This window comes from Prionailurus bengalensis, chromosome E3, assembly GCF_016509475.1.
Source record: "Prionailurus bengalensis isolate Pbe53 chromosome E3, Fcat_Pben_1.1_paternal_pri, whole genome shotgun sequence".
NCBI lineage: Eukaryota > Metazoa > Chordata > Mammalia > Carnivora > Felidae > Prionailurus > Prionailurus bengalensis.
Genome location: NC_057357.1, coordinates 6,861,630 through 6,888,926, shown reverse-complemented (window position 1 = coordinate 6,888,926; position 27,297 = coordinate 6,861,630). Strand labels below are relative to the sequence as shown.

Genomic DNA, 27,297 nt, shown 5'->3' with positions numbered 1-27,297 from the left:
GCGACGTAGCCCCGCAGCGCGCCCCGCCCCGGCGTGTCCGCGGGTGCGCGCACGCACGCAGGCGCGGGGGCGCACGGCGCGGGCGCGCGCAGGGCCGGGCCGGCACGGCGGCGGGAGCGCGCGCGGCTCCGGGAGGCGGCGGCGGCGGCGGCGGCGGAAGCGGCGAGGGCGGCGGGCGTCCGGCTCTGAGGAGGTGGTGGTGGTGGTGGCGGCGGCGGAGGCGGCTCCGGACTGGGCTCGGCTGGGAGCGAGCGAGGGTCGGGGGCGCCGGGTCGAGCGCGGATCCCCCGGCTCGACCATCCTCCCGCCGCCCGGACGCCTGGGCCGCGGAGTTTGTGTCCCGGCTCGGACCCCGGCGCCCAGCCCGGAGCCGTAACCTTGAGGCGGCGGCGGCGGGGCCGGGCCGGGCCGGGCCGGGGGGCGGCGGCGCTGGATCCGCGGCTGCCCGATCGTTGGCGGGAGATGTCGAACCCCGGGACGCGCAGGAACGGCTCCAGCATCAAGATCCGTCTGACAGGTACGGCCGGTGGGAGGCCCACCTGCCCCCCCCCGCTCCCCCGACGCCCCCTGGCGCCCCGCACGGCCCCCCAGCAGCCCCGGAATTTCCCGCAGAGCGCCCCGGTGGAGTGGCCCTCCCCCACGCCGGCCGTTGTCCCAGGACCTCGTCACCCCCCTCGGCGAGTGCCCCTCGCTCCTCGCTCCCGGCCCCGCCCCCTCGCTGCTCCCGGCCCCGCCCCCTCGCTTCTCACCCCGATTCCCCCCCGCGGCCCTCTCGCTTTCCTCCTCCTTCCCCCACCTGCCCCTTCGCTTCTCCCCTCCTGCTTTCACCCCTCCACCCCGGTCGCCCCCCTCCCTCATCCCCGCCTTGTCCCCTCGGTTCTCCCCCTCGTGGCCCCGCCCCTACTCCTCATCTCCCCCCCGCCTCTTTCCTACCCCTCGCTTTCTTCCCTCTCCCCTTACCTGCCTCCTCGCTTTTCCCTCCAGGCCCCGCCCCTTGCTCTCGGTCCCGCCCCTCGCTTCTCACCACCTTCCCGTCGTCTCCCGCTCCCCTGTCTGCCCTCGGACGTGCCCCCTAGCTTCTCCCTCCTGCCCCCGGCTCTCGCCCCCTCCCCCACACTCTGTACCTTCCTCCCGCTACCACCCCCCCCACCTGCCCCCCGGCTTCTCCCCTCCCGGCCCCGCCCCTTTATTCTCCCTTGGCCGGGCTCCCTCACTTTCCCCCTAAGCCCCGCCCCTCATTTTCTACCTAGTCCCTCCCTTGCTTATCTCCCGGCCCCGCCCCCTTGCTTCTGTCTCGCTGCCTCCACCCTTTCCTTCAGCCTCGAATTCCTGAGTCCTATCTCGTGGCTTCTCCCCGTCCTGTTCTCCTCACTTCCCCGCTGGTCCAGACCTCTTCGGTCTGCTCCACTTCCTTTCGCCCTCAGGCCAGGCCACTATCTACTCCTGACCGTGCTTCTTCAATTCTTTCCTTCTCTGCATTGCACTTTGCCGTCACCGCCCCCCCCCCTCCCCCCAGCATCCTTGAGCCCTGCCGAGGCGCTGAGGGACCCCCGCCCCGCCCCCCACTGGAGGCTCTGGCAGCTGCACTAACGCAGGCTCCTTGATTCGCTCCCGTTTAGTCTTTTCAATGAAATGCCCGTGTCTCCTAGGAGCCTCTGTAGTGCCACCTTCAAGGGTGAGCGCGAGGCTCTGCGGGCCGGCGACGCGCGGGTTTGGAGGAGTGTGGACGCGAGCTGTCTGCGGGAGGCGCCCCTCGCTAGCGGGCCCCGGAGGTCCCGGGCCGGTCTGCGCCCTCGCCCGCCCCTTCTCGGTGTCCTCAGGGCTTAGGGCGCCGCGGCCGCGCCTCCCAGCTCACATTCACACCTGAGGCGGGATTGTAGGGCTGCAGATGCGGTTCTGCTGCGGGACTTTCCGAACTCGAATATTTCCAGCCCTGGAAAGGAAATAAAAAGTTCAGGCTAATTCCTGACGGGGGCTTTCCCCTGGATTTTTCTGTTCGGTGGCCCGTGTGGTGAGGACTCCGAAGTCAGAGTCTGGTCAGATCCTTTCACAGACAGAATGAGCATTTTGGACACTTTATCGCAGATGCGTAACACTAATTCGTCGGTAAAATCCATGAAAACAACAATGGGTGATTGTTTAAAAACTAAAGTTTCCTTTGAAGGTACATGGTTGTTGCATGATTTTTTGTTTGTTTCGAGAGAAGAGTTATAATTTTTTTTTTTTTTTATAAAGAGGTCACATTAGGTTATGATGAGATGATATGTTCAGATCAGATGATTTGGACCCAAATCCAGACCCTGGTTTTGTGGAGTGACAGCCATATATTCCAGGGATCTTTGCTTCTGGAGAAACATCATCCTTTATTCCAGGACTTGTAGGAAACACTTCTCACTATGGAGATACAATGTATAACATTGTTATTTTTATGGTTACATGAAAGCCATGTTTTTGACTTTGTGATGCTTGTAAAACTTTAATTACTGACAACTTTAATTTGATTCTCATTTACAGTGTAAACTGTAATTGACATCAGATTGGTTTCATTTTGTTAAAAGCAGAAGTACCTGACTTCATGAGTTTTGGTAGAAATATGATTAATGTTTCACAAGGAATAGGTTCTAATGAGAGTGTGTCAGGTGTAATATATATATTAATCAAGCCTAATTGGCAGGTCTGGGCCTTTCCTGTGTGAAGGGGGTGGGGGGGACTTGGTTTGTCCTCCCAAATTATTTTTGGATTCAGAAATTTAGGTGCCACAGATGTAGAAATGCTTTGGAGAGTTTTGGATGGCATTTGATATTGAAGGATCAGGTAAAGGGTGTTGTTTCCAAACCACCTTTTCCCTTCACCCCTGGTGATGTTATTGGCGGTCTGAGATGATCTGTGAGTGTGGTCATCCCCGCAACAGGATGGAGAGTTGAGTGGTCATTGTAGACCCACGTGCAGTTGTCTGTTGAAAGTTCATTTATGTTGTAACGTTGGAACCAGATATTTCGTTGAAGAGGGGGTGGTTTTGGCCTCATCTTCAAGCTTTCAGGGGCAGTTTGAACTCCCTTCACTTCTGGCCTGTTGGATAGCCATCTTTTAAAAGTTGTATGCTTTTGTTACAGGTTTCAGAGTTTATTTCTACCTGTGATATTTGAAAAAAATATTTTTAAAAATGAGGGACATTCTAACCAGTCAGTAATACCACACAGAGCATAATTCAAGGCGACATCTGATGGCATGGGAGTTATAAAGAGCATTTAGAACTTTGGGGTCCACAGTTGTATTTGGTGATGAAGAGAGCATTGGATTTAGAATTAAGAGACTTGAGGGGCACCTGGGTCGGTTCAGTGGGTTGAGTGTCTCACTCTGGATCTCAGCTTGGGTCTTGATTTCAGGGTCGTGAGTTCAAGCCCCACATTCGGCTCCGTGGTGGACGTGAAGCCTGCTTAGGGAAAAAAAGACTTGATTTTGTTCAGCTCTATCCTAAACTGCATGATATGGAACAAATTATGTGACCTTTTGGGGTCTCAGTTTCATCATATAAAATGAGATTTCAACTTAAAAATTTTATTTAAATGTTTATTTATTTGGAGAGAGAGATTTAGAGAGTGAGCGGGGAAGGGACAGAGAGAGAGAATCCCAAGCAGGCTCTGCGCTAACAGCTGAGCTCGAACTCACGAGCCATGAGATTGTGACCTGAGCCAAAATCAAGAGTCCAACCGCTTTACTGACTGAGCCACCCAGATGCCCCGAGATTTCAACTTTATTCTAACATCTTTGATTCTCCATTTGGCTACCTACTTATTCTAAATTATGTTGGGTACTTATGCTTTGTGTTATTAAATCTCAATGCTGATATTCAGAAATTTGTGGTAAAACACAGCTCTTATGTTTGATTTATGCTAAGCATTAATTTTGTGTATTGATTATGATATATTTTTTTCCTTCCTCTGGAGCCCTTTCAGCTTTTGAAAACTGTTGAGTGGTATATGGAGCTGCTTTGGAAGCCTGGCCTATGTAGTAGAAGAATATTTGAGTCTTTATATTTAAAAGAATTTAACTTTAATGAATGTCTTTGTGATGTTTTAACAGGAAAATAGTTTTTAAATAGTTTCAGTAGGTTTGGGGCATAATATGTGCAAAATCAAAGTGATCTTAACATTATCTTGCAGACATTTAGAGTTCACTGGCAAATCAAACACTTCGGAAACGGTTTTAAGTTCAAGCAGGATTTGCAAAAACTTTTGTTTCTTATGTGGTACACAAATGAATTTAGGCCACTTTGGGTAAAAGAATGGAATTTTGGGCTCTAAGGGTTCCACAGTGCTCTTAAAGCAAATTAAATTTTATTCCAATGTTAACCAGTTAGTTGAAATAGCAGATGCCTAAACTTTTTTGGGTATTTAGGCCTTGAAACACTCTCAGACCTCCTTGTGTTTTTATATCTTTTGAAGCGTGACTGCGTGTTGCAAAGAGAAAAATTCTAATTCCAAGTAGAGAGAAGGGAAGAGGCCTTCCTTGATAGCATATGGAAATGGAGGCTATTTTTAAAGTTGTAGCACATGGAAAGTAAGGCCGACTTGGGGTTTGGCGTCCAGATGATGTGACTTGGAGAGAAACAGTTGTAGTAATAACTGTTAATAACTGTAATTGATCAATAACAGGTGGTCTAATTGATTTGAAATAGTTCTGTTTCTCTTAAAGGTTAAGAAGGCTGTTAAGAGAGTTCCCTTTATTGGTTTATGGCAGCAGAGAACCTCGCTTATGTAAGGCAGGCAACACTTTGGTTTTTAACGACGAAACCGGGATAAGCTGGCATAAGTCATCAGTGTTTAGCCCTGAGCTGCTTCTGAGTTTTCCTCGGGCTCAGCCTCAGATTTATGAAGGTACTGTGAAGGCACTTCTTTGGCTGGATTAATGCTGGTTAAGGGTGTGGGATGTGCTACCTCAAGTAACTATTGCAAAAGTTAAGCTTCAGTTTTACTTGAAAAGGAATCACATTCTGCCAAATATAGGTTGTATTTGTGATTTGACCACATTGGAGAGGTCTTAAGAAAAACCTTTTTTTTTCCCCCTCAAATCCGTTTTTTAAAACTTCTTGACCCCCTAACTGACCTGAGAGATGAAATACCTTGTACACTTTATTTCTGTCTATAGCTCGATAGTAATTGTAGTGATATCCAACTAGAATTTTTGACTTCAAGTCTAATTATTTCAGTTCACAACTCCTATTTCTGCAACCATAAAAGTGGTGTCTGAACTTTGAGTTTTTCCTTCTAGTCCCCAAATTTTCATTTTCTCTGTTTGGTCGAATTGTCGGGTTCTGGCGTGTTGTGCTGTGTGTAAGGGGAGGTTCTGGGGGCTGAGTCACTTGGGAAGAAGTATTTCCTCATGAATTAAAAAAAAAAAAAGACTGACCCATAATATTTCAACATCAGCTCAATGATCCACTTAACTAAACTGGCTGTTTTGTAACATGTTTGTGGACACTGGTTAAAAGTTAAAGTAGCTGAATTGTGCATTTTATTGAGTGCCAAGAGCAAAAGGGAAGTTCAAAAACCTTCGGAAATAGATGAAATAATTTAGTATCCTGGCAGTGCTCTGATTCTCTGGTTGAGAAACCCTAATTTTTAGGATTCTTACTTGGATCAAATTGTTGTAATTTCAAACCGTTTCAGAGGTTAAATATTTTTAAACCAGTAGAGAATTAAAAATATGTGGTTATTTATTTATTTTATTTTTGTCACTGAACAATCTAAGTGACTGGTTTGCTTGTTGTTCTGTAAGTGAATGTTATTGAGAGACAACCCCTAACTTAAATTGGCTTGTCATCCACCTCATTCTAGCTGACCACGTCCCTAAGGCATGCTACTTAAAGATGAGCTGGAAAGCTCTGTTGAAAACACACACACACACACACACACACACACACACACACACACACACACACACACAAGCACCTAGCCATGTGGACTGGAAATACCTTCTTTTTAAAACGTTAGAATTACTGTTGTGTCTATAGATGCAATGTAATCCGTTTGGATATTTAAACTAAGTGGAATGTTGTTTCCATGCTTCCGGATTAAAGTGGGGGGAGCTCTTTTATTATTTTAAAACAAGGCTTAAATAATGTACAATCATTGCGCCTGGTGACGCGCCCCACTCTCATTCCAGCTGTGTTCACCTCCATTGCAGCTGAAAGGAATTCTAATTGGCTGAGGAATGTCAGCAACATCGTGTATCACTGAGCATGAACCTATTTTGCCGGCTGCTGGGTGATACATTTCAGATGTTTTCAGCTCCCGAGTCCAACTTGGAGGTTGCTTTCAGGAGTCTGGAAGAGAACGTTGTGAGGCTGCGGGATGTAGACAGCGGCCTGCGTTTTTCTTTGTACGTTGGGCATTCGCTAGATTCTCTAAAGGCCACGCACGGTACTTTCTTGTGGCTTAAACACTGACTCGGGGAGTCAGAAGGTCTGAATTTGATTTTTAACTCACAGAAGTGAAGAAAGGGGGTGGGTGGAATTACAATCTTTTAGCCTCCGTTTGCCTGTCTGTGATGCAAGATACCTGCCTTTGCATGTTGCACAAGGACTTGATGCGGATTAAATATTTTGATGCGTAGTTATGGATTATTTATAGGGTAGCCTGGTGTAAATAGAGGGCCATAGGTTCCTGTTATTTCTTATTCCCAAATAATTATGTCAGTGCTAACACTAATGGTATGCTTTGACACTGAAGAAAATCTATAAAACCTACTGATAAACGTGAAAAGTAATACTCAAGAACAAATTGTTAAATTCTCTATGCATTCAGAAAGTTCCCTGGAGAAATAGCATTAGTTGCCAAAGCCAGCCTCATCTTTAATTGTGAAACCTTGGAAGCATTCCCATTAAAATCGGGAACAATACAGGGATGTGCTCTGTCAAAATTGTTATTAACTAGAGAAAGGCAGCAGAAAGCAAAATTGCTATTATTTGTTTTAGAAGTCCAAAAGAATCAGCTGATAAACAATTATAAGCAATTAAAAAGACTTAAGTAGTTGGATAGAAAATTTCTCCGTGAGAAAAAAAATGGATAGAAGTTGATATGCAGAGACAAACTAGGAAAAATAATTTGCAGTCTATACGAAAATGAAAGTCTAGCTTCCTTAATATATAAAGAGCTTTCAAAATCAATTAGAAAAAGGCCAATAACCTATTTGCAAAGAATACAAACACTTCAGAAAAGACAGAGAATGGGTTTCAAACATGGGAAAAGATACCCAGCCCTACATACCAAACAAAATACCAGTTGAAACTGGGAGTGAAACAGTTTTTCACTAAGCAGATTGGCAGAGACCAAAGAGTTTGAAAATATGTTATGATGACAAAGGTGTGGAAAAGTGGAAGCTCTTTTCCATTGTTGGCTGAGAATGTAAATTGATACAATAGAGTAAGGACAGCAGCTTGGTACTGTCAGATAATAAATGTCTATGCCTTTGATTGACCAATTTTGCCTCCAGGAATTTGTCTTACAGATATATGCAAGGGGCGCCTGGCTGGCTCAGAAGAGCATGAGACTCTTGATCTTGGGGTCACGAGTTTGAGCCCCACATTGGGTATAGAGATCACTTAAAAATGAATAAGTAAATAAGTTAAAAACACATCTATGCAAAATCATTGCAGCATTGTTTGAGACTAGGAGAGAAAACAACCTAAATGTGCCATTAATAGAGCACTAGTTAAATCAAGTATGTTATATACCCAAGGATGTGTAGCTGTTTAACAGAATAAGACTGTGCTTATAAGATTCTGATACAAAGCACTTTCTAAGACACATTATTGTGTGGGGGAAAAAGATTCAGAGGAGTGAATGTTGTAATACTATTTGAGTAATAAATAAAAAATAAAAGGGGAAATTTATTGACCTATTTGTATAGGGTATCACTGCAAGGGTACTGCTGAAAATACTGATTGTGATTGTCCCTGGGGGAGAACCAGGGCCTGAGGATCTGGGTGAGAGGGACATGTTTTCACTGTATTCCTTTTGTACTGTTTGATCTCTCCCCCTCTTTCCTCTTGAGAATAGATTGCTTTTCAACAATTAAAAATGTTGAAAACAAAAAAGAATCTACAGCTCTTAATCTCTTAGGACAACTAGTACATTGGTTGAAATTGTTTTCAAATGCAGGTGTTCTGAAAATTCAAAATAATTGTGTCAAATATATTTTAAAAGGCTAAAATAGTGTCTAAAGGCATATAGCCATGCTTATATGTATTTCTTCCCAGGAAGATTCCTGGGTTCTGGAGAGTGAAAAATACTCTGCATACTTTGTAGATCTGAACAAACTTTTTTCCCAGAGAATATGTTTATTCTGATACTTAAACACACACACAAACACACACACTCACACACAAATTGTTCCAGCATGAAACTAAGTAAGCCCCAATTTTTTCCAGATTGAGAAATCTGGTCCCGAAATCAATCTTTTTTCGTTCTTCTTTTCTTTTTGGTTTTCTTTTCTTTTCTTTCTCTTTCTTTCTCCCTCTCTCTCTCTTTAAAAATTTACCTTTTTCTTTTTTTAAGATTTTAATTTCAAATAATCTCCACACACCACGTGGGGCTCAAACTCATGACCCTGAGATCAAGAGTTACATCCCCTCCGACTGGCCAGCCGGGTGCCCCTGAGATCTACTTTCTACAGTGAGCCCTTTGAAAGATTGGGGTCTTGGTTCTAAATAACAGTGCTGGTTTATATCATTTATTTGGAATGTCATTTGGGGTTCCCTCTGACCTATTTTCAGAAAATAGCCTCATCCCTAAAGTGGGGACAAAAATGCTAACTTGCATAAACCAGCATCAATAACTTGGTATTTTCCCTAAATATTTATGATCAATATTTGCTTTAAACTTTTTATGGGCTTGCTTATTAATTTTAGCTGTGCCTAAAGAAGTAATAACTGACTCGATAAAAGTAGAAAAAGTTGTAACCATCTGTAATTTATTGCCTTATAGTTCTCCTAGATCTTTGGGATAAAAAGTCTAAATTTTACTGAATTGTATTTCTACATATATTACCTACAAATGATAGATTTGAGATTTGCTTGATGCTTGCTCGTACATGTCAATAATAGCAATGCCTTCTCTGTCTGTGTTTCTTCATTTCCAAAGAGTTCTCAAGTATATTTCCTCACTTGAGCCAAGCTGTCAAACCAAGCCCCAAGAGCGTTGTATGTTTTGTTTTGTTTTGTATGTGTTTTTATTTCTAGGTTAAAAAAGATAGCAGGCAACTTGTTTTACTCTTTAAAAACACATTTTACAGGACAGAAAAGGATAGTTCCTCTTGTCCTAAATGGATAATCATATCATGTGCAGTTACAGAAATACTCAGAAGCACACTTAATCTAAACTATAATAAATTCATATACTTTACAATAATCAATAATCCTATGCAGGAGAAGGCCTACATGTTCTCATGGGACGTTGATTTAACTCTCCTTAGGCTTCAGTGAGGATAATCCACAAACTCACAACATGAGGTAAGGTGTTTTCTGTTTGTTTTTTTTTTGTAAGGTAGCCTTTTTTTTCCTCCTTGATTGTGCAATATTGGAAAGGTGATGTTCTTGTTCCCACACACACCTAGTAGACACCTTCAACTTTACATGTCCCAGTCTTCCTGATTTTCTCCTCCCCAGAAACCTTTCTGTCCCCAGTCTTGCTCGCTTCATTAAATCCACTCAGTTGCTCAAACCCCAAACCAAGACATGTTGTCATATCCTTTGTGTCTAACTCCTCAAGCCCTCTCGTTTCTGCAGCCATGGTTCATCTGGAGCGTGTCTTCTCTCTATGCCCCTTGCCTCTCTCTTAGTTCAAGCTGCGAGCATCTCTTGTTTAGACAGCTGCCTCGTGCCCTTTTCGATTTGAATGTGACTTGCATCCAAAACCATCCTGCTACAGCATCAGCTATTTCTCGATTTCCAAGATGTTAAAAGATTAACTACAAAAGCCCTCATTTTCGTTTCTTCTAAAGGGGAGCTGGAAAGAGATTTGTTCACATTGTCCTTTCTCTTGGCTAGGACGGCTCCGTCACCGTCTGCTTCGGTGTTCACTGCCTCTAGCTTCAGCTCCAGGAGCATTGGTGAAGACGGCCGGTTGTCTTTGTCAGGGTCGTGGAGCTTCTCATGGTCGGATGATTTAGGGATGGACACTGGCAAGTTGAACTGTGTACAACCACGGAGGGAGATCAGGAGACCAAACTAAAGACTACTATTTGAAAGAACCGAGAAGGGGAAATAGATAGTCTTTATGGTTCAGAGCGCCATTACATTCTCTTGCACAGGAGCAGCCAGTTGCCTCTGGATAGCTCATGATTTTATTCCCACCCCCTTGCACGGCAGCCATTCCCCAAGGCGCTCTGATCCTAGTCCACACCATCTTAGTAAGTGACATCATTGACCAGGTAGGGTGTTCGCTGAATTTTACCCTGCCTCCTTTGTTCAGCCAGTGTCACGTTTTTATTTCTGCCATGTATTTACAATACCACACTTCATGACATTGAGGGGTTTTTTTTATTAGTTTTTAAAAACAAGATGCTTTCAGATGTAAGTGGTTTAAACCCTAGCTTAAATTGGTTCAATAGAAAGCATTTTATTCAGTAAGTTAACTGAAAAGTCCAAAAGTAGTTTCACTGTATGACAAGGACCCAGTTTCTCTTTGGTTCTCAGTGCTGTGACCTCAGAACCATTCTTGGCTGTCTCTTTCTCTTGTGATCAAAAGATGGCTCCACATGCTCCCATAGTGATTTCCTTCTGGCTTTAACCAGCAGAGATGTTAAAAGTCCACTTTTCCAATAGTTCTTTGCTGGAGTAGAAGTCCTGGAGTTGAATCCTCTTGTTGGGTTGGCCTGATTTGGGTCATGCATCCATCTCTGAACCAACCACTGTGGTAAGGTTGTTGGGATGTGTGGGTTGGGCAGTCAGGATCCATCTTGGCATCTAGTAATGGTGTTAGTCCTACCCAGCATACAGGACTGGGACATTTTGAGGGAACAGAAAAATGGATGCTGGGCAGGCAACCAACAACCAACTAGATGATGCCATTAAAAAAATGTATAATTCTGGCTTTGTGTATGCTGAACATGAGGATGAGAAAGCTACCATTTAATGAACTTCTGAAAAATAAGTATGCCTTCTTTGTGTGAAGCAAAAGATGTATTTCTGTAAAGGTGCCAAATATTTTTGCTAAGAGTTAGGAATGGTAGCTTTATATGTAAACTTACCCCAACAAATGTTATTGTTGATTTATGTTATAGAATGTTTCTGGATTGTTGTGTTATTTGGGACTATTTCAAGTAGTAAGACTTAAACAAAATTCAGGTACAGATTCTAGAAATTCTTGTCATTTCCCTAGAGATGATAGGGTATTTTTTGAGAGGGGAAAAAATGCATGTTAATTATTTGTTCATTGAATTCAGGATGAATAGAAAGAAAAAAAATTGTTCTTTATGCAAGAATATAATTTTTTATAAGGCGATTACCAACCCTTCTTTATAATAAAGTCTTTGAAATAATATCCATTGTGATACTTGGAGCCCTGCATTTTCTTTGCCATTTTCCTAAAAAACAGGGAGGGGGGCTTATAAACAGGCTTAAAAAATGGGGGGGGGGGCGCTCATGGCTGAGCTTTGAACCCATGTTCCAAGGAATGGTTGGCACTCTCATCTGCAAGTTCTTTCCTCTGTGGAGCCAGCCAGGTGGGGTGGTTAGGAGCTGGGCTGGAGCCAGCCTGTGCCTTTAGATGAGTGACCTCATCTCTAAGTTTTCTCAGCTTAAAAAAAAAAAAAAAAAGACGGTGGGAAATAGTTGGAGCCGCTTTAGAGTTTATGAGTATTAAATGAAATAATCCACATGCAGTGTCTGGTACATAGTTCTATGTTAGCTAATATTAATATTGTCATCTTTCAGTGAATCTAAGGTGACTTTGAAAGTCACACCATTGCCTTATGTACCACTAAAAAAGAAACACCACTATAACACTACAGCATGATTCATTTGAAGATTTCAGAGATGTTAAAATAAGAGAAAATGTCTTCGAATCAATGGTTCACGGTATTATGGCTACTCTGACTTGCAAGTCCTGGAAATTGTGTGCACACCCACAAAGTACCACAAAGTAATATCATCTGTCTTCAGTTTAGACTGAAGACATGGTGTGATCTGAAATTTCTCTTCGTTTTGGTGTTTGTCCTAAGCTTATGTTGGTGTTGGTCTCGTGTTGCGATACTGGCGGTTTAATAATTGCTACTTCATTCTGTAGGTTTAATAATGGATTATACAAGACCCATGATAGGCTTGGAAACTGGTGATTTGCTTTCTTCAGCGCTTTAGAAAAAAGTGGAGATAATGTTTTTGGAAATCATCAATAATTGGTTGGATAACACTCATCAGAAGTTCAAGGTAGCTGAAATGATAGTGCCCGGAACGTTTTAGAACAGCACAGGTTGTTGGCAGAGAGCCTGCTTAGGAAGGCGCCTTTGATACACGCAAACACATTCAGTTTGGAAGGCATAATATTGATATTTGGAAGCAATGCGTGGTATTTGATTTTCCAGTAAAATTTAAATGTGGAAGCACATTGTAGAGTTTGAGCAGTAGTCACAGGCTCTTCAAGTACCAACTTGGTGCAGTAAAAAGTTGCTATGTGATATGCTACGCTGGAATTTAGAGAAAAATCTATGAGGATAGCACATAGCCTCGATAGCGTGCTGTTTCTCTTGGAGCCTGATATTTCGGGTGTTGTGACGGGAGCAGTGTAAGCCTGTTTTGGCTCTCTCTCTCTCTCTCTTTCTTTTTTTAGGTCTATTTTTGATATTAACTTTGAAATGAATCACGGAAGTCTTTTTGGAGACTTGTCATACCTGTTTACTTATTGCATTATTTATGGCTTACTTCACAAACTGAATGTCAGTGGGGTTCCACTTTTGTTCACGACAATTGCAGGAGAGGAACAGATGTGCCGATGGCTTACCTCGAGCCTCGAGCCTCGTCATAAGCCCCAGAGGCTGTCCTCAGGCACATCTGGCACATGAAGTATTTAAATAGTATTTGAGGGTGTTGGTGATGATTTTGGAAAAGACTCACTCTGCACATTCCATAATTTCATGCATTCTGAGACAACAGTGTGTGTTTTCTTTTTGGAAACCCAGGTTTGGCTTCTGGATTTTGTCTAGGGTTCAGCCTAACGGTAGGGAAAAAAAAATTTATGTTTTATTTCAGACAAGGAGTTTGACTTTAGGAAATGGTACCTCTGTTGAAATACCAACAAAAAATATTTCCAAAAGGAAACAGTTTATCAATGTCAGCACTTATCACCTGTACAGTAGCGATGTTTATGTTTAGAATAGACAGGAGCCAGTCAAAATCTCTCAGCAAGGCTTTGCAAAAGGGTATGATGATGTCGGTGTTACTCCAGGTGTTTAATTTCAGGCAGTGTGAGTCAAGGATTTGGCATTTCTTATATTAGAATAGATGGGACTTTATTCAGGAAAGAAAAATAAAACAACTCATTAATTTGAAGTGTATACATCACAGCCTAAAAACTTCAGTCGGAGTTTTTAAATAGATGATGTACACGTATGATATAAAAGGGTATTCATTAAAAATAAGTCTCCTACCCTCCTTGTCTTTTGTCAGCCAAGAACTTGCCTCTAGAGAAGTAGCTATTATTATCATCGCACTACTGGTTTCTCTTGGATTCTTCCAAAGGGTCTCTGTTCATTTCCCTTTGTCCCCCGCCTCTCTCTCTAACACAGATGACAGTATATGATGTGCACTTTTGTTCACCTTGCTTGTTCACATAATATAGATCAGGGATCGCTCTATTGTCCGTACACCCAGAGCTGTCTCTGTAGCAGAAACATCTCTGTTGCTTAGGTGGGGCCACGTGACTTGTTCTGGCTAGTGAAGTGTGAGAAGTGATTCGTCCCACTGTGGGGCCAAAACAGGAAGAGCCTCCAGCTCTTCCGTGGAGCACTGGGGACCATGTGGCACATGGTGGGGCCTTTGTCAGCCTGGGTCCCTGAATGATTACGTGGCACGGAGAGTCCCCTTCTGCTCTGGTCCATGTACTCCCCCCCCCCCCGCCCCCCCATCCCGCCCCAACAATGACAACACAACCTGTGTTGGACATGTAATGATAGCAGAGAATGAAACCTCTGTTATGTTCATTTGTTTCTACATCATGTCAGTCTTTCCTGATTGGTGTTGCCTATTTCTTTTTAACAGCTGTGAAATACGTAACACCAAATAAACCCAGTTCAGATTATCATTAAAGAACAAAAGGGCATCTCAATAAAGAATAACCATTTTAGAGGCGCCTGGGTGGTCCAGTTGGTTAAGCATCCAACTCTTGATTTTGACTCAGGTCATGATCTCATGGTTCGTGACTGTGAGTCCAGCATTGTGCTCAGCACTGACAGTGTGGAGCCTGCTTAGGATTCTCTCTTTCTCCGTCTCTCTGCCCCTCCTCCATTTGCATGCACGAATAAATAAAGTTTATTTTATTTTGAGAGAGAGTGGGGGAAGTGTCAGAGAGGTAAAGAGAATCCCAAGCAGGCTCTGTGCTGTCAGCATAGAGTCTGAAATGGGACTTGATCTCACAACTGTGAGATCCTGACCCGAGCCCAAATCAAGAGTCAGTCGCTTAACCCATGGAGCCACCCAGGTGCCCCCAAAGAATAATCATTTTAAATAAACAAATACCAGAGAAATTGTGACTACAGTGTGTTACTACATCATTGTAGCCTATCTATCCTTTAAGGGAATATATATCTATTGAAAAATACAAAGAAGAAATAAGCACTTTATTATTTGAGTGAGGCTTCATTCTTTGACATTATAGTTTATAATTTTTGCATTCGAATTTGATATTAATTTTCTAGTCAGATTATTTTCAAAGGAGGGTAGGCACCGAAGTCAATTCACTGTGTTACTCAGGATTGAGCACAATACTTACAGGTGTTAAGGATGAGAGAAAGGTTACAAAAATAGTCTCTACCCAGAACTTAACAGTACAGTAGGGAGTGAGACAGGCACTAGAAACAGTTAAGCATTAAAAAAAAAAAAAAAAAAAAAAAAAAAAAAAAAAAAAAAAAGGTGCTAGATTGAAAAGACAGCTCCTTGTGGGCCACAGAGGCCTAGCTGCTGGGGAGGCCAAATTTGAAGTCGCTCCGGAAAGATCTGCATGGGGACAGGGACTGTGGGGTAATAGCACATTCAAAGACAGAATGGGGCAAGAGGGTGGCCAAATAGAGGGAACAGAGGACACAGGCTTCAGTGACAGGCCGAGGGGTCTGGGTAGCAGTAGAGAGATTTGATCTGGAACTGACCTGATAAATTCTGATGTGTAGAAGGGGGTCTTTTGTGTCCAGAGGGCAGCACAGGATCCAGTGAATGTAGTACCATGGCTAAGAGCCAGCCACGCTAGAGGCCTGTGCTCCAATTCTGGCTTTGCCACTTTCTAACTCTAGAAAGTTCTAGAAAAAGGGTCTGCAGGGTAAGTGCTTGGAGAATGACAGTTGTGATGCCTACTGTGTGCAGCTGCCTGTTGGAGGGGAACTTGGTAACAGTGAGAACTGTCTAATGAGGGAATAAATTCGGCCCCTTCACAAAGTGAGTGTTGCGTGTTGCTGTTTTATGCAAATACTGGATGATAGTCTTTCTAGAGGCTTTACCAGGAATCCTTTGTGGGGGCCAAGTTTAGACTAAATGGTTTACAAAATTTCTTTTTAACAAATATTTATTGAATAACAACTAGGTGCTAGGTTGTCTGGAAAGTAACATACTGGACACCAGGAAGGGGTCAGAGACCAGATGAAGGGAAATACTTGTTTACCCAGTCTGTGCGTTGTTACAAAGTTAACGTCAGATTCCCTGTATGGCCCTTGAAAAACCATTCCAATTGGGTGGGTGTGTGTGTGGGGGGGGTCGGAGATAAGTGTCTGTGAAGCAAGTTAAGTGATGTAAATACTAAATGATCTTGAACATCCTGATAAAACACAGCAGGTGTTCAGGGAAGGCTGCCTTAGCCTTTCCTCTGATGTGCTCACTTTAGTATCTTGCTGGTTTATTGCAACATGCTTTCTGAGAATCCTTCTTAGAAATTCTAATTGGAGCCCAACTATGGCTCCTCCAGTATGGATGGTAAATTCGTGTTTGTGGAGTGATTTTTTTAATCTTTTTTTTTTTTTTTTTTTTTTGACACTGGAACTATTTCCATTTACAGTCAGGTACTGTTTAAAATCTTTTTGCGGGCAAAATAGGTTAAACTTAAAGTGCACGGAAGGGAATTCCTTGAGGTGGGGAGGCAGATCCCGTGGAAGGTCCAGGGCTCTTGCCCCGGATCACTTATGCTGGGGGCTGTACAACCTTCACACCCTGTTTGGAGTCTCTCCAAAGAGATTCTAGATTGAGAGTCTGACAAATGCCAGCTTGAAGCTTTAGTGTTGGGACGTTATTCTTTGGAGTGCCTCTTCTGGCCTTTGGCTCTTTTTATGGAAACTAGGTCAGGTATACAAACTACATCCTGTGGAATTCTAAGGTGAGCGCTGTGGTTGGATGTGGGTTTTAGGATACACCTGACCGGGGTTTCCTGTTCAGGTTTGCTGTTCAGGATTGGGGTCACTCTGGGCAGTAATGATGAAGCTATTTGTCAATTATTGAGGTTTTTACTACTCGCCAGGAAGGCACGATGCTAGGCACTTCTCACGAGTTTCCTCTCAGTAAACTTACTTAGGTAGGTACTCCTCCTGTCCTCATTTTGGAGACTGTGGAGTCAGTCCTCCCAGTTTCCCCGAATACCAGTGTCCTTGGGCAAGCCCTGCATTTCAGCTTTAAGCCTCAGATAAGACCTACCTCATAAGGCTGTTGCAAGGAATAAATGAAGTAATTTGGTGCCCAGCTGTTGCCCAGCATATGGTAGAGGCTCCCTGGCCTAAGGCTTCACTGAGTTATCTTGTAAGTGGATTAAAGGTGACGGCTTTGTGAAGTTAACTTTGCTTCTTACTTTCTTTTTTTTTTTTTTTTTTTAATTTTTTTTTCAACTTTTTTAAAATTTATTTTTGGGACAGAGAGAGAGAGAGAGAGAGCATGAATGGGGGAGGGGCAGAGAGAGAGGGAGACACAGAATCAGAAGCAGGCTCCAGGCCCTGAGCCATCAGCCCAGAGCCCGACGCGGGGCTCGAACTCACGGACCGCGAGATCGTGACCTGGCTGAAGTCGGACGCTTAACCGACTGCGCCACCCAGGCGCCCCTGCTTCTTACTTTCTATGTTGGTGTAAACGTTGTTTCTGAAGCTAGTTCTTTTCTTCAAATTAAAATCGCCGTTAAACATCATTCAGTTAGGAGCTCACTTTCTCAACCAACCTTCCCAGAAAGTGATCGCTTCAAGATTGTTTATGGAGGGGGCAAATGGCACTGGCATTATTGTGACAGAGATGAGTAACAATATAAAAAGGAAAGTGAATCTTCTCAAATTTCCACCACCTCTTACTAAATATTTTTTATTGCCGTTTCCTAGTTGGCGTACATTCCTATTGATTATTTACTAAAAATCAGAATAAACTGTGCCTTGTTATTATGTGTCACGTATATTATCACTGTAACATTACTCGGTAATTACACTTCTAAAAAATAAATACAGCTGACCCTTGAACAACATAGGTTTGAACTGTGTTGAATTATATATATTATTATATATAATAAATGTAGTACAGGACTGTAAATGTCTTTCCTTCCTTAGGATTTTCTTAACTTTCTTTCTCTAGTTTACTTTATTGTAAGAATACAGTATATAATACATATAACATAAAAATACGTGTTAGTTGACTGTCTATGTTATCAATAAGACTTCTAGTTAATAGTAGGCTACTAGTAGTTGTATTTTGGGGGGAGTCAGAAGTTACACAGAGATTTTCAACTGTACAGGGATGGGGGATGTCAGTGCCCCAACCCCCCCCCCATCCCCTCATTTCAAGACTCAACTGTAGGGGCGCCTGGGTGGCGCAGTCGGTTAAGCGTCCGACTTCAGCCAGGTCACGATCTCGCGGTCCGTGAGTTCGAGCCCCGCGTCAGGCTCTGGGCTGATGGCTCAGAGCTTGGAGCCTGTTTCTGATTCTGTGTCTCCCTCTCTCTCTGCCCCTCCCCTGTTCATGCTCTGTCTCTCTCTGTCCCAAAAATAAATAAACGTTGAAAAAAAAAAAAAGAAAAAGAAAAAAAAAGACAAAGAAAAAAAAAAAAAAGACTCAACTGTAAAATTTTAGTGATTCCCAAAAGTTTGAAGTCACCTTTTTTCCCCCCTCTTTTGTTAAATGAACTATAGTTGACATACAATATTACATTAGTTTCAGGTGTAAATATAGTGATTTGACAACTCTGTACATTATGCTGTGCTCACTACAAATGTCACCATCATCTGTCACCATACATACAACGCTATCACAGTACCATTGACTATATTCCCTATGTTGTACTTTCATCCCTATGACTTCCTCCTTCTTGTGCTTTCCTCTCTCCTTCACCCAATTTGCTCATCCCCCATCCCCCACCCCCCATCGCCTTTTCCCTCTGGCAACCGTCAGTTGGTAAAAGTTGGAGCATTCTTGGTTCAGGCTGTGCCTGTGCTGTTTTTCTATTTGGTTTGGTCCTCAGGCCTCATCACCACCCTCTCCCTGTGAAAGAATGGTATGTTTTATTTAATGGTATCATGAAACTGGTTGCCCCTCTGAGATAGAGCGTTTTGTGGTTCCACTTAATCCAGCGTTTGAACTCATGAACCAAGTTTAGGAAAAAATTTGCTAGCGTAGATAATGGTTGGGTCTTGGAGACGTTTTTAACAGAAACCGAGTGTGACACCAGTGGTTAGCCAAAAGACACAGGAGAAAGGATGTGAAATCGTGATTATGGAAAAAGAAATATGGTTGATGTCTGTGTGATCGAGTCCGTCCTTTTGGTAGTGCTGGGCCAAGGACATTAACATTTCAGAAATACTAAAAACAGGTCCCTGTAGCTATTTTGTTGTGTCCCACCAGCATCAAGCAGCCGTCTTGTAGGAGTTATGCGCAGAAGCGATGTTAGTGGACACTGCTCCCCTTCCGGCTCCCTGATTTCCACAGGGGGTAAACGACATGGGGAGCTCACTGGAACCATAGTTTCCCTGAAGTCTCAGGAGCTTGTTTTGGGTGTGGTGCTCTCTCCACCATTTGTATAGTTGCCAGACTGCTAGGATTTTATCACTCAGTAATGTTCCAGGAGGTTTTAGTGAAAATCTAAAACTGCCTGCCCACCCTATCAAGTGGAGTTTGAAAGAGGTCTCTTGGGAGAGGATAGACCGAGTCTTCTAAGTGGTCTGTGATCCAGAGCATTTCCTGGGCTACGTGTTTATCAAGGCTCAGCTTTACTTCCAAACTAAGCTTGAGAAGAATCTGGGAATGTTTCCCAGCTGATGGGGGGTGGGGAGAAGAGGAGGATGCAAGGCGGAAAGAACAGAGAAAATTTCACTCTCTTTTTATCTTTTACACAGTTATCTGCTGAAATCTGTCTACAGACAGGGCTTGCAAAATAGAACCTTTCTGGGGTATGAAGTAGGATAGGCTGTTGAATGTTAACTTTCAAATTATATATTGTATTTTAATTTTATTGGGAGAGTGGAACATTGGGAAGATTAGTTTTTAAATGGATCAGACAAGGGGCGCCTGGGTGGCTCAGTCGGTTGAGCGTCTGACTTTGGCTCAGGTCACGATCTCACGGTTCATGGGTTTGAGCCCCGCAGCGGGCTCTGTGCTGACGGGGTGGAGCTTGGTTGGGATTCTCTCTCTCTCCCTCTTTGCCTTCCCCCTACTCATGCTCTCTCACTCTCAAAATAAATAAATGGATCAGACAGACTCACTCTTCAAGGCGAAAAAATAATGCAGAGGAGAGAGTGCTATCTCCTTGTTAATTGCCATTAATATCAAGTCATCCCAGTGTGACTTACCTCAGAGTTCAAGGTCTAAATTGACACACTTGGGAAGAGTGAGGTGTTGGGGAAATAGTAGTGTTAAGTAGGTGGTTTTTCCTTCCTGTCTGACTCAGTGTTAGAGAACTCTTTTTAGGCAATATGTTGATCTTAATACTTCGATGCTGGACTTAAGTCATTACAGACATCCTGGTATATAGAGTAGTTCCTAGCTCTCTTAGTAGAAATCTCGTACAGAAAACCTGTCTCCCTTATGTCACTGCTCCTCTCCCTAAAAGTTTCTGTAATCACTACTCCTTTATCAAAAACCAAGATGTTGGTAGTACCAGAAGAAAATTTCTTTGGACTGAATAATTCTAGCTTCAATCCCTCGATGATGACACTTTTATGTGTATTTTAAATTTGTTGTTTCCCCCCCCCCTACTGTGCTGCTGTGCGTGTGGGTTTCCTAGCTGGAGAGGCTGGCATTGGTGGTGAAAGACTTCGATCTAAATTTAGATTCTTTTTGGAGGTTTCATAGAATACTTCCTTAAATTAAGTCACAGACCACAAAAGCAGCTGCTATGTGGGGCTTCCAGGTTTGGTGTTGTTTTTTTCCCCCTGCTCTAGAAATAAAGAAGATGGGGCAGGAAGGGACTGGCTGTCACCCCCAGCTGCTTCAGGGGGTTCTGTCATGGTAGCCAGAATCACTAGCAGCTTCTGTGGTGAATTTAAAGGTTAGGAGGCAAGATTTGATGGTAATCCAACAGAAATGGGAAACAGTCACCAGTCCAAGGAAGTACGGCTAAAACCAGCACTTTGTCTAGGTTGTATTGTAGGTAGTGATGGGTAATGATAGGACTTCCTTTTGTATGCTTGTAAATGTACCTGGAGACTTAGAAGCCATGAGTTAATAAGCCAGTACATTTAATTTTTTGGGAGAACAATACAGCTGCAAGATCTTTCAAGCTGACAGAAAGAGTTGAAAGGGCGTCGTTGATGGCAATCATGGGTGTGCTGCACAATCTCCCTCTTTCTCCCAGAGTCCGAGAAAACATGTTTTTACATCCTTTCAACATGGGACACCTTACTTGTTGGTGCCCACAGGCCCCAGCTGGAGAGCTTGATCTGAAGTGGAAGGAGGGAGGAACCAGGCTTCCCTGCCCCTAGGGAGTCAGGGAGCCTGAGGACGGCTTCCTGGGCAGTATTTGTAGCTGGACCAGCCAGACTCAGGCTGGTCATACTGAGGCTGTCACATACTCAGACAGCCATTCAGTGTCTGTTGTGCAAGCATCACACTATCCATATGCCCTTATATTTGGGACTTGTGTAATTATATTCTAAAACAGTATACCAGTCCCTTACATTGTCAAACACATGTAGAATCTCATTCCCACCCCGCTTTCTGCCCCAGTGTGGGTCAACAATCTTCCCATTAGTGTATTTTCATTATATAACCACCCCTTTATTTAAATATTTCCCCTTTCACAAAGGTCAATTTGTTGTTGTTGCTGTTTTCTGGCAGGGGTTGGGGAGGATCTATACATGGAGCAACATGTAGACTGTACAAGATGGCTTATTTTAAAAAGGAAGTGTTTTCACACCAGCCCCTATCCTTGAAGTTCTTTTCCCCAGAGACAGTCTGGTGGTAACCTTCTTGTTTATCTTTGCAAAGGTGTATTAGATAAAAATGCTTATATATTTTTCCTCTCCCTGCGCACCCCTTCTTCTTTAGGGGGAACATATACTCAGTTCTATGCCTTGCTTTTTCACCCAGTAATATATCTTGGAAAGCTTCCATATATATCAGTCTGATTGATACATACTGGTGTCATGTATGATTCAGTGGCTTTGGTACATTCCCAACGTATAACCGTCATCACTGTCGAACTCCAGAACATTGTCATCATCCCAAAAAGGAAATCCAATACCCACTGCGCAGTCACTCTCCATCCCCCTCACCCCCACCCCCCCCCCGCCCCCCAAGCCTCACCCTGGCAACTACTAATCTGCTTTCTAGCTCAATGAATTTGCTGATTCTGGGCATTTCAGAAAAATGCAGTCCTATACAATATGTGGCCTTTTTTAGTCTGGCTTCTTTCACTTAGCATAATGTTTTCGAGGTTGATTCATGTTGTAGTGTGTATCACTACTTCATTCCTTTTTATGGCTGAATAATATTCCATTGGATGGATGGACCACATTTTCTATATCCATCAGTTGATGGACACTTGGGTTGTTCCCACTTTTTGGCTGTTATGAATAAAGCTGCTGTGAACATTGATGTGCAAATTTTTGTGTGAACATATGTTTGCAGTGTTCTTGGATATATACCTCAGAGTAGAAATGCTAGGTCATTTGGAATTCTGTGTTTAAAAAGCAACAGCTAGGGGCGCCTGGGTGGCGCAGTCGGTTAAGCGTCCGACTTCAGCCAGGTCACGATCTCATAGTCCGTGAGTTCGAGCCCCGCGTCGGGCTCTGGGCTGATGGCTCAGAGCCTGGAGCCTGTTTCCGATTCTGTGTCTCCCTCTCTCTCTGCCCCTCGCCCGTTCATGCTCTGTCTCTCTCTGTCCCAAAAATAAATAAACGTTGAAAAAAAAATTTTAAAAAGCAACAGCTAAATTGTTTTCCATAGTGGCTGCATCATTTTACCATCCCACCAGCAGTGTATGAGGGTTCCGGTTTCTCCACATCTTAGCAAACGCTTATTCATTTTTTCTTTCTCTTTCATTCTTTCTCTCTCTGTCTCTTTCCTTCTCTCTCTCCCTCTCTTTTTCCTTCCTTCCTAAGAGTTAACTATTATAGCCATCCTAATGGGTATAAGGTGTTACTGTGGTTTTGATTTGTATTTCCCTAATGACTAAAGATGTTGAGGGTCTTTTCATGTGCTTATTGGCCATTTGCATATCTTCCTTAGAGAAATGTCTACCAATTGTGTTGTTTGTATTTTTGTTTTGAGTTATAAATGTTTTTTTTAAACATATTCTGGATTCTAGACCCTTATTTGGTATGATTTCCAAATATCTTCTTCCAATCTGTAGGTTGTCTTTACACTTTCCTATAGGGTCCTTTGATGCACAAGATTTTTTAACTTTGATAAAGTCATTTATCTGTTTTTTTAATTTTGTTGTTTGTGCTTTTGGTGTCGTATTTAAGAAACCATTGCCTAATCCAAAGTAATAAAAACTTTACCCTTGTGTTTCTTCCTCAGAGTTTTATAGTTTTCGCGGTTAGATAGAGGTCCTTGATTCATTTTGAATTGATTTTTGTATATGTTGTGAGATAGGGGTCCAAATGTATCCTTTTGCAAGTGGATATCTAGGTGTCCCAGAACCATTTGTTGGAAAGACCATTTGTTGAAAACCCTTATTGATTGGACTTGGCACCTTGTCAAAAATCATTTGACCATAAATGTATTGCTGTATATCCGGACTCTGAATTGTATTCTGTTGGTCTAGAATGTCTCTTCTTATGCCAGTTTCATACTATATTGATAACTATTGCTTTGTAGTAAGTTGAAATAGGAAGTGTAAGTCTTCTAATTTTATTCTTTTTCAAGATTGTTTTGACTTCAGGATCCTTTGCAATGCTGTATGAATTTTAGGATGAGCCTATTTCTTTTTATTAATTTTTTTAATGTTTATTTATCCTTGAGACAGAGAGAGACAGAGCACGAACGGGGGAGGGTCAGAGAGAGAGGGAGACACAGAATCCGAAGCAGGCTCCAGGCTCTGAGCTGTCATTACAGAGCCCAACGCGGGGCTCGAACCCACGGACCATGAGATCATAACCTAAGCCGAAGTCGGACGCTTAACCGACTGAGCCACCCAGGTGCCCCGAATCTGTCCATTTCTATAAAAAGGCAGGTGGGTCTTGATAGGAATTGCTTTGAATTTGTAGATTAATTTGGGAATTATTTCCATTTAAACATTATTGAACATTATAATCCGTGAAAAGGGATATCTATTTATTTAGGTCTTTTACAATTTCATGTAACAATGTATTGTAGTTTTCAGCGTCTAAGTCTTGTACTTCTTTGGTTAAATTTATTGCTAAGTATTTTGTTCTTTTCAATAAGGTAAAGTGGCATGTTAGCTTTTTTTTTGGATTGTTCGTTGCTAGCGTATAGAAATATAACTGATTTTAGTATGCTGATTTTGTGTTCTGCAGTTTTGTGGAGCTCATTTATTAGCTTTCATAGCTTTTGTGTGGACTCTTTAGGGCTTTCTGTAGATGAGATTATGTCATATGTGAAAAAGATAGTTTTATTGTCTCCTTTCCAATCTGGATGCTTTTTTATCTGGCAAGAGTAGACATTCTAATCTTAGTCCTGTTATTAGGGGAAAACCATTCAGCCTTTCATCACCAAAGATGATGTTAGCTGTGGGTTTTTCATAGCTGCCCTTTTCCAGTTGAGGGAGTTCCCTTCTGTTCTTAGTTTGTTGAGTGTTTTTATTTTTTGTTTATCATGAACAGATACTGGAATTTGTCAAATTCTTTTTCTGCATTAATTCAATGATACTGCAGTTTTAAAAATTCTGTTAATATTATATATTACATTAAATGATTTTTTATTGTTCGGCCACCCTTGCATTTCTTGGATAAAACTCACTTGGTTCTGGTATAGAATCCTTTTAATATGTTATTGTATTCAATTTGCTGGTATTTCACTGAGGATTATTTGCATTTCTCTTCACAAGTTTTTGGTCTGTGATGTTTTTGTCTGACTTTGGTATAAGGGTGATAGAGGCTTCATGGGATGAGTTAGGAAGTATTCCCTCTTCTTCTAGTTTTGAAAGAATTTAGGAAGGTTGGTGTTAATTTTTATTTAAAATTTGGGCGGAATTCACCAGTGAACTCATCTGGTCCTGGGACTTTTCCTTTTTGGATGTGTTTTGATTACTGAATCTTTACTTGTTCTAGACTTATTCGGAATTTGCTCTTTTCTAGTGAGTTTTGGTGATTTCTGTGTTTTTAAGATTTTCTGCATTTCATCTAGGTTTTCTAATTTGTTGGCATACAGTGGTTCATAGTGTTCTCTTATCCTTTTCATCTCTCTAAGATCAGCAAGAATGACCAACCTCACTTCCATTTCTTATTTTAGTGATCTGAGTAGTCTTTTCCTTTGGTCAGTCTAGCTAAACATTTGTTGGTTTTGTTGGCTTTTTCAAAGAACCAACTTTTCGTTTTGTTGATTTTCTTTTTTAATTTTCTACTTCACTTATCTCTGCTCTGATCTTTATTGTTTCATTATGCTTCCTCTGGGTTTAGTTTGCCCTTCTTTTTCTAGTTCATTTAGATGGAAGGTTAGATTATTAACTTGAGATCCTCCTCTTTCAATCAATGTAGGCATTTATAGGTATAAATTTCCAGTTCTTTGCACTGCTTTTGTTGCATCTCCTATGTTTCAAAACGTGGTATTTTTATTTTCATTTATCTCAAAGTATTTCCTAATTTACCCTGTAATGTTTATGTGACCCATTAATTTTTTAAAAGTGCATTGTTTAACTTCAACACATTTGTGAATTACGAATTTCCTTCTATTATTGATATCCAGCTTCATTCCACTGTGTTTGGAAGGGATACTTGGAATTATTTCAGTCCTTTAAAGTTTATTAAGACTTTTTTTTGTGGCTTAATGTATAGTTAATCCTGGAGAATGCACTTGAGAAGAATGTGTTTTTTGCTCTTGTTGGATGGGATGTTCTATTTGTCTGTTGGGTCTAGTTGGTTTGTAGTGTTAAGTCTTCTATTTCCTTGTTCTATCCATTATTCTAATTGTTCTATCCATTATTGAAAGTGGGGTGTTGATACTTCCAACTATTAATGTGGAACTTCCTTTTTTTTCCCTTCAATTCTGTCAGTTTTTCCTTTATATATTTGGGGCTCCATTGTTAGGTGCATATATATTTATAAATATTTATAATTATTTTATCTTCTTCATGAATTGACTCTTATTATTACATAAGGTCTTTATTTGTCCCTTGTTACAGTTTTTGTCCTAAAGTCTATTTTGTCTGATATTAATTAATATAGCCACTCTAGCTGTTGAATTTGGTTACTGTTAGCATGGAATACCTTTTTCTATATGTTCACTTTTTTTTTTTTTAATTTTTGGGACAGAGAGAGACAGAGCATGAACGGGGGTGGGGCAGAGAGAGAGGGAGACACAGAATCGGAAACAGGCTCCAGGCTCTGAGCCATCAGCCCAGAGCCCGACGCGGGGCTCGAACTCACGGACCGTGAGATCGTGACCTGGCTGAAGTCGGACGCTTAACCGACTGCGCCACCCAGGCGCCCCATCTATATGTTCACTTTTAACCGATTTGTGTATTTGAATCTAAAATGAATCTTTTGTGAACAGCATATAGTTGGATCATGTTTTGTTATCCATTTCATCCATCTCTGCCTTTCAATTGAAGAGTTTAATATACATTTATGTATTTGCTGATAAAGAAAAACTTCTACCAATATCCGTGAAGCTTTTACATTTGTGTTACATAGCCAATTATACTAAGGAGACTATAACCAGGTACAGCTTTTAGACTTGGGCTTTATTGTCGGGTCCATAGTGAAGAAAATAAAATGCTAATTATTGTCACTGGCCAAAAAAAAAAATTACAAAGATGTCTATTATTTTTTTAAAAGCTTTTGTTTTTAAGTAATCTCACACCCAAAGTAGGGCTCAAACTCAACCCTGAGATCAAGAGTTGCAGGCTCCTCTAACTGAGCCAGCCAGGCCCCCCTGCCATTTTGATATTAGTTTTCTGTATGTCTTACGTCCCTTTTTTTTGGTTACTCTATTCCTCCATTACTGCCTTATTTATGTTAAATTGCCTGACCATCTTTAACGGACATATAGGGTGTCTATAGTCTTGTACTTTTACACACAATGCTGTAATGCATGTGTGTCAGTTTACCCATCAGCAAGCCTATCTGTGGATAAATTTCTACATTTGGAAATTCAGCTGCTGCTGGAGCGATGTTAACAGAAATAGGGAAACAGGCAAGAAGCCTCTTTTTCTTCCTCATCTCTCACCCTCTCTCTAGAACTTTGCATTGCAGAAGTGAACAGGGAGCCTGCCAGCATGGGATCTGGGAGTCCTAGCCCCAGTATCACAGGATGGAGTATAACAGAGTAGGGAAGAGGAGAGAACATGGGTAAATAGTTGCACATAAGACATCATCCTATTCCAGGGGTGCTTGGGTGGCTCAGTTGGCTAAGCGGCCAACTCTTAATTTTGGCTCAGGTCATGATCTCTCGGTTCGAGTCCATGTCAGGCTCTGCACTCATAACAAGGAGCCTGCTTCAGATCCTCTGTCTCCCTCTTTCTG

General features: G+C 42.2%; 1 protein-coding gene across 5 annotated transcripts in view; it reads left to right on the top strand.

Moving 5' to 3' along the window:
- The first annotated feature begins 127 nt into the window (after positions 1-127).
- Positions 128-27,297, top strand: part of SMURF1 (SMAD specific E3 ubiquitin protein ligase 1) — a 110,710-nt gene continuing 83,540 nt past the window's right edge. The window contains exon 1 of one of the 5 annotated variants that reach the window (XM_043559680.1): positions 128-517. In XM_043559680.1, the coding sequence (XP_043415615.1) occupies positions 463-517 (55 nt within the window). In that variant the 5' untranslated portion in view covers positions 128-462. Of the gene's footprint in view, positions 518-1,202; positions 1,676-27,297 lie in introns of those variants that run through there. The other 4 variants (XM_043559677.1, XM_043559676.1, XM_043559681.1 and 1 more) reach the window with 4 other exon arrangements.